Raw genomic sequence first — 12,649 nt, 5'->3', positions numbered from 1 at the left:
GACGAAGGGACCGATCACTTTCCCTTTCACAACAGAGCTTGGTGAGCTGGAGAGGAGAAATACTTTCCACAAGTTTGGAAATGGAGTGAAACTATCTATACAAAAGTTCCCGAAGGTATAATACTGTATTCTATCGCAGAGGGGGTGAACGTGAAGAGTTCTGGGGACCCCGTGACGCATTCAGCAGGAAACAGGTAACGACTTAAGTTATGAGTAGATGCGTGGGGTTGAAGGAGTGGTTGGGTCGAGCAATGACATAAGGTCTCGGTTCGGAGTTTTTTTTTTTACAAAAATTATTCGGGGCCGACCAGACTCGTTCCCAGAAAGGCAATAGCGCTTTTCCAAACATCCTTTTTCGGTCAATTCAATGTTTCCGATGGATAGGGGTGCCCTGTCTTCGAACGACAGACGAATTTGATATTGCCTCTGGAAACGTCATTTTTAGTGAAAACCGTCATTTAAAGCAATTTTCATCCCCAAAACTGCTATTTTCAGGGCATTTTTCAAAGGCCGCTGGAAGGAAAATAAAAGTTTTACTAGTATGATGACTGATATGGGAATAAAGGTCATCATTCTGTCTGTACAATTAGGAAAAATGAAAAAAATCGTGAGGATACGTTTTCCGCAATCCCCGATGGTGCGAAACCATGCGAAACGCACATAGAACGCACGATTCGGGTAATCAGGCGACAAGGCCGCGTTACCGTCATCGCGCACTAATACCAGGAAGTCTTCGCGGACAACGAAAACTCGGAAACCGTAAAACGCTACGAAGATCTGGTCTTTCAAGAAATATAAAAGATAACACACTGCTATAGCGGTAGCCGAAAAATCGGGAGTCAAAACTAACGAGAAAACCTAGGATTTGCGTCTTATCTTCACGCACTCTTTAGGTAGGCGGTCAAAACAATTCCGAACCGGAACCTTAATATACGGTAGAATGGGTAGATGTAATGACCTTGGGTCGAGGGGCGAGACAGTCAAGTACTAGTAAGTTACAAATAAATGATCATCATCATAGGTTGTCGCTGTTTCTCTCTGCCCAGTCCAGTGCAGTTTAATAGACAATAAAATGTACATTATGCAAATCGGGATTTTGTTTGGATAATCATTGAGACAATTCTATAATTGCTGTGTTTTCCATAATATGTAGTTAACTGTACTAACATCTAATTTATGGCAGGTGGAACATAATTTAAAAGTACTTATTATATATATGCAATTCTGGGCCTATGTAGTAACTTAAATAGTTCATTCAAAAGTACCCTAATTCATCTTAGTGGAGTATATAACTATGCATAGATTATGTAAAATTAATGTGTAAGCCATTTACGTGATTCAATATTTCATGGAGATGTGACTATATATATATTTATGAGGTCTTCAAAGAGTGAGCTTCAGAAGCAGAAGCAAAAGAAATCACTTTTAATGTGGCGGTCTTGGTGCACCGGGGGGAATTATGCATATGACAGTTAATGATAATTAAGAGTGCAAAATAGTAAGAGTTGTCAGACATTGCTAGTATATGTATGGTGTGGAATGTTGATGTCAGAGGTCCCTATAAACCCTCAGGCTATTGTTTTGTCATGCATATGCAAATATACAAATCTGTGAAAAGTCAGTCAGTCGTAACACTTCCTTGTCAGTTTTCCTGGGTATGTGCAGCTATCGATCACCTGCCTCAGTAAGACAGTGTGGACTGTTTGTTGTGGGGACATTGATGCCATCGCAAGAAGGCATATGATAAGTACATGTAGGTAATTCAATGTTGGTAATTATGTTTTAAATTATCGTAAAAGAAGGCTGCACCAGTTAAGCCAAATTGATAACTATGCTGCTGTTTGCAAGTTTAAGTTCTAAGATTAAGATTGATGCCTTAACTTAACATTCCTGATTTAGCCCCCAAACCTGGGTTTGGAAATATTCTACAACTGCATGTAGGAAGAGTCCGATTTTGACTTCATTCTTTGTGTCATAAGTTATATATAACTGCAATAGATTAATAATGACACGTGCCCTGAATTCATGGATTGCCCCAGGTTAACTTATATACTGTAAGTGCATTTAAGTTAACGAAAATGGAGTGTTCGTGGTGCTTTTAAGTTTGCGACAACTCTACAGTATTGGACAAAAATATTTGCGGTGGTTTAAACCTGTACTAATAGGATAGTTATACGAATACCTGGCAGTGTACAGATGCCACAGTACCTTAGGAAGCCGCTAGTAGCTATAGGGTGTCCATTATCAAACTCGACCTTCATTTTCTCTATCCATCCACGACTTATCAAGTTATGCTGTTCACACACACACACAAACAAATGCACACCACCCTCGTAAACCAGGAGACTTGGTTTTGAGATATTAAACCATGAGACAAGTGATGCAAACTTGACCTTCATTTTCTCTACCCATATGCATATACTGTACGTTAGCCTGGTCCCAGTCTCTAGGGGTTGGCTTAGTAGTGTTTTACCGGGCCCAGTTCTGATGGCCTTTCTACCTCTGGCTGCCACTCTGGCTGCCCAGGCTAATATACGTATACGCACCTAACAAATATTGTGAGGTCCTAAGAATCCATCCACGACTTGTCAAGTTATGCTGTTCACACACATACGCACGCGCACACACACACACACACAACATGCATATACACACACACAAATGGCACCTAAAGTAAAACATAACTTTCTTTGATGAAGGTATTGCTTTTGCATTCTTGTCCTACAGTGAGGTTGATCCAGGTCCCACCAGCTGAGGGGAAGAGTTAATAATAGTGAGTAGTACCAGATCATCAGGATGAGTGAGAAGGAGGAGGAAAGTGATCCCCAGATCAGCAGTCTTCCACAGTACCATCCACACCTGCAGAGACATTCGGTGAGGTTGGACACGATCCCTAGAATTTATTTAGATTACTTACAGGTGTCACCTGCGAAGCCCACACCCATTCAGTGCCTTTATCATCATCATGTCGGGCGGATTGCCCAGACACACACACACACACACACAGATGGCACCTAAAACATAACCTTCTTGACAAAGGTAATTACAAAAATGTTGCTCTTGCATTCTTGTCCTTCAGAGACTTAGTGAGGTTGATCCAGGTCCTTAGTCCTTTGATTCTTTTATTCCAGTAATTCTTAGACAAATTCCTGGCATACCATTCACAGCAACTAAACTTCAATGTAGTTCCATACTTGTCTAGTAGCCTTTTTAGGCCGTAGGGGCAGTGGGTTGTTATCCACTGGAGTATTGGAAGGCGTATTAGTATAATTATGTATCAATGTTCGTCTCCTTCCACTGCCTTTTACTTCCTCCCTCACTCTATCCAGGTGTAAAAATGGGTACCTGACTTTAGTTGCTGAGGTAAATGGTGGTGGAAGGAGAGGGATGGTCTCATAATGGGTAAATTGTTCCATTAAACTTCCTATCATAACATTCATAACAAACGCTCAGTAAATGCTGCCACATATGGTGATATATATGCAAATAAACCTCTACTGTTCTCAGGTAAAAGAAGTGATGACGCCGTTCGTCCACAAACCAGGATGTTACCTGATACGGAAAAGTGAGAGCCAAAAGGGAGTTTACACCGTGTCTGTCATGTGAGTCTTACATGATCTTTCACTCATCAAATCATTCTTCATTTGGCTCTGTTGGTGCGGATGATTTGGGAGAGGATTAAAGTAGAATCTCTTACACCTTTGACCTTTTTTCAGAATTCTAAAGAATTCATACGAGTTTTACAGAATACATACGACCAGCACCTGTGTCATGTGACATGAGTGGTAAATTCAAGATGGCGGACTCAGGATTTCCATTTCTTTCTACCACATCTGATTGGATTTAAGGTTCCGGGTCGGAGTTCAAATCGGACCAAGGAAAGGGTCATGACCCGGTAATCTGCCGGAAGTGCGTGGTTGTCACTCTGATTTCTGGCCCCTATTGCTTGGTGATGGTTTTAGGGCTTTTTCAGGAGATACAAAAAATCTATGCACAGTGCATAGATTTTTTGTATCTCCTGAAAAGCCTGTGAGTTGTAGTATTTTTGGGCCTAGTGAAATTGGTTCGCCATCGAAGGCTTGTTTGTATTAGTCTGCGCCAAGGGTGGTGCAGTTTTTTTTTTCACCTGATGACCAAAATAGCATCGTTTTTAATGCATTTTCACCAAATTTGGGTCATCGGAGATTGCGAAAAAGTTATCACTTTTTTATTTGTTTCATTTTTCAGAGACACCATTTACTAAGCTTTCTCAGCATAGATGCCGTGACCCCAGGAAAACTCGTTTTTTCCGAGCAGGTTCGATCAAAAAAGTGTAAAAAAATGATAATTTTAGGGTCCAAAATTTACGTTTTACTATGGTTTCTACCCAAAATAAAGGGACAATGTACAATACCGATAAATACATCGGAAAGCAGCGATTACCGCTTTTTGACCATGTGATTACATTTTCCGTCCTACTTTTCTTGACGGAATTCTAGCCCGTCGACCTGAGGGTGTCAGTCTACATACGAAATCGTAAAAAAACTCCGGCCCGAGACCTTAAAGAACTTTAGGGCTTATCCCATCCTGCCAAACACCCAAACGTCATCCTACACTGATGCTGGCTTTTCTTAATTCATACTATGTATTCTGTAAAACTTGCATGAATATCTACTTACTAATAGGCACCCCTGAATAATATGAAAGAAACTGACAAATCTGGACGTTCCTTATCTCTGGCCCCAGGCACACAGACCTTCACGTTTACCACTTCAAAATCCTGCAGCAGGGCAGGACGTATGGTATCATCCCGGACAAGGTCTTCCCTTCTGTGGCGGCCATGTTGGACTATTACTCAGACCATGACGTCCCGGGGTGGAATGTGCGACACGTCCGGCTCAGACATCCTATCTGTCGTCACTCTGAGCAGGAAGCAAGGTAACTATAGAATACAACACGGCGTATCACCCGAGGAACCAGCCCGACCGCGGGTTGGATCGCTCCAAAGCTAGAGGGTGATCCTACCCGTGGGAGGGCTGGGACCGAGATTGATGTGGAATTCGCTGTGCTGTAATTTCTTATAAATGATGGAATTCAGGCTGTTCAAGGAGTCACATATTCTCTCAACTTCTAGCCACTTCTAGCCATTTTTCATTGAAAATCCTTTGTAAATAATATCAAAGCTAACTATGACTTTTTTATCTTCACTTTTTCCTGTACCCCCAGGTTGATCAGTTTCAAACAGGAGTCTCAGAGAAATTCAGACTTCTCTGCCGAAGAGAATCCTTCCCAGCGTTACATGTCAGTACCATGGGCTGGCAGTACTAATGCAGATGGCAGAGAACATGTCAAAATCTCCCCCTTGCAGCTGCAGCAGGTACAGCAAGGCCGGCCCCCGAAACCTCCGCCAGACTACGTGTCGGAAGATCACTACGCCGTTCCCCGTGACGTTGATCGTAGTCAGCTCTCTGCATGGATGTCACCAGATGAGGATGTGGAAGGTGCCTGCAGTTGCGGCATCCCCCACCAGGTGTCGCACCTGACACACGGATGGGAAGTCCACAGAGTCCATCGAAAGGAGGACGCCAGCAACTTTGGCAAACTTTTCTTCCACAACGAGAGAACAAAAGAGACTTTGTGGACATTGCCATCCATTGTTTCCTCTCAATTGACGGACGAAAGTCGCAGAGCCTTGGACCACCTTGAGGGTGAAAGGGGAGAATCTTTACAGGATAAAAAGTAGATTCTGAAGCTAGCCTATTCTGTTGAATTCAGTACAAAGCAACCATGGTCATAGTTGAAGGGGTCAGCAAAGCATGTACAAAGCAACCATGGTCATAGCTTATACAATGTACTGTACAAGAAATAGCCAACCCTCCTGGGCTATTGTCTACTCAATGACAATGCAATGGATGCGCTGTGTACATAAAAACCTATGCCTTAGTGTTTTAATCATCTTTTAACAAGTTACTTTTATGTAACGTTATGTCTCTAAATGTCAAGTTTTGAATAATGTACCAGCTTTTTAAAAAAAACATGAGAATTGTGCAGATTTTTTAGCGCGGTGCTGGTTTTTAGAATATGAATACAATATTGTGCAATAAAGGTTATGCAAACCTGTTAATATTTCTTTTTAGGATGTTAACAATCTGTCAATGCTGGTGACTGGCATCAATATGAAATAATCAAAAGGTAGAGTCATTTCCACATTACCGTGTGGGTGTTTGTTGCCTTTTGTTCTAACATTTGCAAAACTTTTGTAACAATCTAAGTGAGATAAGGAACTGTTTAGAACAATTTCCAACATTTATTTGATGTTTTAAATAGTTTCTGCTGTGTTCCAACATTTTAGACAAATATCTTACATTGCACATGTTATTTGTATCATTTTCGAAACTGTTGCAACACAGATTCATCATTTGTTCCTACATGTTCCAACATTATAAAAACATCGTGTAACTGGGTCCGTGGGCTGGGAACAGGGCAATTCACACATCCTTTCAAAGTACTTGTATAGGGGATTAGGCCTAGGTGCCATTCATAGACCCCTCAAGACAAAAAGAGTTGCCAGTTTCCAGACGTGAAATCTAAAAATACACAGGCAGACAATAGAGTGCAATTAGCACCTTCTTTTATTGGGGCAATAACCCAAATCTACCATTTGGAACATGATGCAAATTGTTGGAACATGTTCCAACAGTGAAACAATCACATGACTTGACTTGACAATCACATAGATGTTTGAAAATTGTTCAAAATGAAGAGATATTTGTCCAATTACTTTCAAAATATTTCCAAAATATATAGATAAGTTCAAACATGTTCAAACTTTCATTCTTAATTGTTTGAACAATTTAGAGCAGTTTTGACTGAAAAAGTCTTTCATCTAAAAATTTTCAAACTTATTAGCAGTATTATCTGAAAACCCTCTTTGTAACATGGAATTGACTCTAACATTAATGCAATAAAATATTTGATTTTTAAATGGGATTAATTTTGTAACTTTGAATGATCTTGACACATGTACAGTAGCCAAATCTTTATAATGTCATAACATATATTAATTACCTTCGTCAAGAAGGTTATATTTTACCGAGCATGTGTCTGTATATTTGTTCAACTTCAACTTAAATTACCCCCAAATAACCCCGCTAGGGGCAAAGTAGGGGGGGGGGAGGAGGTCCCAGGCTAAGGCGGGCAGGCCTCCAGCCTGGCGCGGAATGACTCAACGGTGGGAGCCGTAACAACTAATCTTCAAGCAGATCCACACCGGGCGCGAAAATCGTAGTATGCTAGCCAGAGAAGGTCCAGTCAGCCAGAGAGGGTCCAATAGCCCGCCCTACCGGGCTATTGGACCCTCTCTGGCTGACTGGACCTTCTCTGGCTAGCATACTACGATTTTCGCGCCCGGTGTGGATCTGCTTGGAGATTAGTAACAACCGCGCCAGGCAGGGCGTTCCACTCGGGGATTGTGCGGGGAAAAATGAATGTTTGTAGGAGTCGGTCCGGGCGAAAAGTGGTTGAAATTTGAGCGTGTGGCTCCCCCGGGTGCGCCCCTGAGCTGGTTTCAGTAGACTATATGTGTTAATGTTGATGTAGTTATTGACTAGCTTATAGAAGAAGGTGAGGCGGGCGTTCCTCCTCCTTTCAGAGAGAAGGGTCCACTGCAGGTCATTGAGCATTGTTAGTGAACACAATAAGTCGAGGATGGATTGTCTTCATATTTGGTGTGTCGGTAGGTATGTGGGAAACCTCCAGATGATTAGATTTTGGGCGAACTACTTTGCATAATTAACGAGGAAAGTTTAAAAATCTGTTGTATTGCATCATCAGTCTCTGTAAAATCTGGTATAGTGAAGGAGATATTCCCATAGTGACATGGCTCATACCCATAGGGCCTTACTGGTAGTGGTGAAACGGACCTGAAACGTAACAGCTCACATGGCTTGCAAGACTGCAGTAGTAACAAGAGTGGTTTAGAAAAAAAACACAGACGACGTGAGGATTAGTAGGATAAATGCATGTAGTAGTGTAACAAAACTGAATAGATATAGTGTCACTTCTTTGTCTGTTGTTCTTATCCATGTAACATCAACATGTTTTGTCAGTGAATCCAAAAGACTAGGACTTACTGTCCAAATACGGCATTGTACAAATCAGGTTCAATACATTATACACCTTAACCCCCACCCCCCGCCAAGAAGAAATTGTTCTGGCGTTGTTCTTGTCCCCAGGTGACCTGAATGCTTACACGGCACCCACAGACAGTTTTTTCGTCTCTCTCATGGCAAAAAGGTAGAGACCTCTAGAATTACGAATAGATAGCCTCTAAACAAATGAGAATTACCCTACATGTGCTTGTATGGTTAAGTTCTTCGTCTATGTTTGGGCCTTGTTCCTCTAATTTTCGGTAATTAGTATTTATAAGTGATCGGCTGTTCCGTTATATCAGCCCTCATTCGTTCATCTGTTTCTCCAAAGTGTTTACTAAGAATACTAGTATTAAGCCAATTCTTGTATTAAGCCAAGTATTTTATATGGATGTGAAATTTGGGACACCGAATCCATAAATGACAGCTCCCCAAACGAAATTTCACAACACCGCTTCTGTAAAATATACTTGGGGTTTTCAGAAATTGTAGAAATTCAGCATCTAGAGCAGAACTTGGCCGATTTCCTTTAGACTTAGATACATCAGTTCGTTTGATCCATCATTGGCTACGCTTGTTACAGATGGACTCCGATAGACATACATTACAAGTTGATGCTCTCTTGTTTCAACATAACTCCATAACAAATAGCCATAGAAGAACCCTATTACAACGTGTGAAAGAAATTGTAGATTTTAGTGGAAATTCCTATCTGTTCTATTCTTGCAATTCATCCAGTGACGTCAAGTCAGTATGTACTATGATAAGGTCCAGAATTAACAATATGTATATTCAAACTTTCTGTCACAATTTGAGTATGGATATAGGCAAGCTAAGGTTTTATAAGGCTTGCAAAGCATCATAATCCATTGAAAAATATCTTGACCTTGATGGTTTTAATTTACGCTCAGCAATTAGCAAAATTAAAATTAGTGCCCATCCTCTTGAAATAGAGAGACGGCGGTACAAAAAGTTACCTGTGTGCGAAAGAACTTGTAAATACTGCATGTCAAACACGGTGGAAGACGAAACAGATTTTATTTTAAGTTGCCCATTCTACGATCAAGAAAGAAAGGCTCTATTTAAAGAAGTCACCAAATTCCATCCAAATTTCTCCATGTTTACAGACCAATATAAAACTACTCTCCTCTTAACATCACAAAACCCACACAAAAGTCTAACAAGTGTATCCTACTTTTTTCTGTTACTAGTATTATATTTCTATCGTCTGCAGCTGGGGTCGGAGTCAGCCTTATTTCCCTTTCACAGCTGTGGTTCAGGTGAAAAGTAAAAAAAAAAATGTTGGTCAGATAAATTTTCCCTGAGCTATAAAAAAAGCACACCCGCCTTTATGTCTTTTCCTTTTTAGTATCTTTTTTTGGCAGGAAGCCGAGCAAAAATGCGCCATTTGATAAATGTATGAAACGCTACAGAACGACATTTGCTTGGAGATCACCTACCATATCCCAAGATAACAGGGTAACTCAAAGAGGTCTCTAAGCTGAAATTCCTAAACCTATCCAGTTGCTTAAGGAACTATATTACTGTATAAATGCAGAAATCTTCGGGGGGATTTAATTTCGCGTTGGGGAGAAAATGTGTGACTGTAGAGCTACTATTGTTTCAAACGCGGACTCAAAACCACCGCGAACACTCCAATGGGACGGCTTTCCGCAGTGGGTTTAATTTCGCGGTAAGGAGTTCACCGCGAAAACCGCGAACATTTCTGCATTTACAGTATCTTGCGTCTCTCATTTTCTGGATGTCTAACGCAGGCCTCTAAATTGTCTTCTAATTTCGACGCCATTATGTATACAAAGAAACAAAGATTTCCCATCCATAGCCGACAAACAGCTGTCATACAAGCCGCTTTCCCCCTAGCAATAAACGCTTATTTATGTCCAGCTGATCCTACATTGCTTGTGAATAAAGAATAGGTTTAACCAAACAGGTATTACCGTCGACAATGTGAACGCAGCATCGATATCGTAAATCCACTTGTTCTCTAACCAGTACTGTTCCCACAATTACCTAAGAGAAGTGGACGCTCAAAGGGTCTTCGAAATGCTGGTATCCTAAGTTCTCCAGTATTGTAGACGCATAAATCTACTCTCCTTAAAAGAGGACGAAAAACAAGTCGACGATCTAGATCTACGCACGTCTGCTTAAAAATGAAGCCAAACTCAGCAGGCCAATATTTTGACAGAGATACTTTAATATCTGGAGTACTGTGTTATTTTCCTTCCGTGCAGTATATACATTCGTTCCTTATCTTCACCTCGTTACTAACAATTATCCCTTGAGCAAGAGCTTGTAATAAACATTTTACAAACGCCTCAAAACAAACAATATCTCACTTCTGCATGCGCCGCTCGTAAAACTGGATGTTCAGTCGGCGGTCCCGTAGTGAGTTTCGTGTCGTCTACATAAAAAACTATGTTCTGTTGTCCATAACCCACAAGGAAGGCTAGCAGAACTAACGGTTGCAAAGACCGTATCCAACTGGCAAAAGAAGTTTATTGCAACAAAAATTCACTTTGCCAGTTGGATACGGTCTCTGCAACAGTTGTGGGGCCGGCTGGTTTTTGACATGTCTTAGGCGTTTTTGTCGGGCTTTCGACTTTGTCATGTGTTTTTTGGGGGTTGGTGACATTAAAAAAACGATAAAGCCCGCCAAAAACGCCTAAAACACGTCTAAAATCAGCATGACCCGCTCCTCTGCTTAGCAGATCTCTTGAAAATCACGAATCAGGCTCAGCTAAAAATAAACGCCGGCGCCGCCTAATAGCCTGCAAATTGAGACTATAGGAAGGCCTGGCACCGGTGGAGGTTAGCCTCTACCAGGCTCCAGAGGCGGCTGGAAAGAGAAGAAATTGGCCAAATAGACAGGAAAACATGCAAGAGGAGTTAGTCTGCTATAGGGGTACAGTTTGAACCTCTCCCCATAGACTCCCTTAGCATACAATTCACTCTATTTGGCCAATTTCTACTATTTTTTCAGCCATCCGGGGGGCCTGGTAGAGTCAAGGTCGAGGCTATCGCTAAAGAATTAATCCCTGGTAATACGAAAGTTTTCAGCGCAGACAGGTCCGACTGAATTTTCACGCTGTCGCGACGGAGTAGCAGGGAATGACTGTTGGCCGAGACAGAACCAGTAAAAACTCCGGGTCTCTACACTGTCTCCGCCACACTCCTGTGACTGCTGAAAAAGGTAACAGAAACAAAACTTAAATGATACCATATATAAACTGGACATTACGCGTTCTTGGTACTTTGTTTTCTATTGGTGCGCGTTAACGTTGTTACTCCGGGAAGGAGGATGACCTCCTGACGGGAGTATTGGGAATGCTTTTGTTTGCATGTTTGCAGCTATAAGTCACGTTCCCGGTGTCGCATTGGTGTGTAACTTGGCGTATCGGGCATATCGTTGGCTAGGTTGGGCGCGGCGATGGATGATGTCTTTGTTGCACGGTAACTGCTTTTATCGTCAATTCAATGTCGTAATTGCACCCCTATTTTGACGCGCATGTGGAACTACCCTCTCATAGAGACCATGTTCCTCATCACTGAATGTCGTAAGCAGATACAGGGTACATCCTTTCGCTTTTTGCTGTGATTGTATAGTCATTGTTACATTGTAAAATAGACAACGTGCATCACCACACGCGACCTAGCAAACGATATGCCAAGTTAAATACCCATGCAGATGGGGGGGGGGGGGGTTAGTGAGTTCTAGCTACGAACATGTACAGAGTGACCTCCTGTCTGTGTATAAGTATGGTGTCAAATCACAGCGAGTATGTGCACACGCCGGATGGGGCGGTGCACTTTTACGCACAGTGTGAAAATGGGAAATCTCTGGACCTTCAAACTTCTCACACTTGTAGTTTGTAGTACGGGGGCTGTAACGATGAAAAAAACTTTACGCAGGGGATGAAACATTGTTGAGATATGTCTTTCAGAAAAGTGCCCGCCGGCAGCGGTTGTCACTTCCGGGTGGGTCCCGGATTGAGAGGTCCGGTGACCTTTGACCTTCGAGAAGTGTTACAAATTAGCCTTTCTGATTGCAAATACATGTAGTATGATGTCTATAGATCAGGCATGCCTGCAATAAATTGTGGAAGGAGTTAATTAACTGTACTGCATATTTGTGATTTCTAAAACATAGTTGTAGGCTGAATAGTTTATTGATAATCACTCCTCAACAGGGACCATCTAGATCTAAATTTGTGGCTTTTCCCGGGATGTCTAGATCTTTTCTATGCCATGCTGTAAAAACGTACTTTTCAGTAGGTTGACCTCATCTGTATTGATGAATAAGCACATTTTCTTTACTTGCTATATATAACGTCTGGGGCCATCATTAACAAGTACAGTCAAACCTGCCCAAGGCGACCACCCGGCGGACCCAGCAAAAACGGTCGCGATGGACAGGTGGTCGCCATGAAGAGGATTCCACTCACATGTTTCCAGGTCGAGGTTTTCAAATACAGTACGTAAATGGATGGAAAATTATGTGA

The 12,649-nt window shown here is 41.7% G+C and overlaps 1 protein-coding gene across 4 annotated transcripts; it reads left to right on the top strand.

Moving 5' to 3' along the window:
- The first annotated feature begins 3 nt into the window (after positions 1-3).
- On the top strand, positions 4-6,969 carry LOC136435784 (GRB2-related adapter protein 2-like). Of its 4 annotated transcripts, none has more exons than XM_066429512.1 (5): positions 4-194; positions 2,728-2,874; positions 3,508-3,602; positions 4,726-4,917; positions 5,206-6,969. In XM_066429512.1, exons 2-5 carry the CDS (start codon positions 2,797-2,799, stop codon positions 5,720-5,722), a joined length of 882 nt encoding a protein of 293 aa, XP_066285609.1. In that variant the 5' UTR covers positions 4-194; positions 2,728-2,796; the 3' UTR covers positions 5,723-6,969. The 4 variants fall into 4 exon arrangements, with proteins under 4 accessions (XP_066285609.1, XP_066285612.1, XP_066285611.1 ...); XM_066429515.1 differs by having other exon boundaries at positions 2,728-2,879; XM_066429514.1 differs by lacking the exon at positions 4-194 and adding an exon at positions 1,604-1,757.
- Positions 6,970-12,649: the final 5,680 nt, after the last annotated feature.

This window comes from Branchiostoma lanceolatum, chromosome 5 (assembly GCF_035083965.1).
Source record: "Branchiostoma lanceolatum isolate klBraLanc5 chromosome 5, klBraLanc5.hap2, whole genome shotgun sequence".
Taxonomy (NCBI): Eukaryota; Metazoa; Chordata; class Leptocardii; order Amphioxiformes; family Branchiostomatidae; genus Branchiostoma; species Branchiostoma lanceolatum.
This window is presented reverse-complemented; position numbering and strand designations above follow the sequence as displayed.

Bases quoted from the DNA above. Each gene is read 5' to 3' on its own strand.
- LOC136435784 (XM_066429512.1), top strand. From the start codon at position 2,797: ATGAGTGAGAAGGAGGAGGAAAGTGATCCCCAGATCAGCAGTCTTCCA. The intron at 2,875-3,507 runs GTGAGGTTGGAC...TACTGTTCTCAG, and splicing joins CACACCTGCAGAGACATTCG to GTAAAAGAAGTGATGACGCC. The intron at 4,918-5,205 runs GTAACTATAGAA...CTGTACCCCCAG, and splicing joins CACTCTGAGCAGGAAGCAAG to GTTGATCAGTTTCAAACAGG.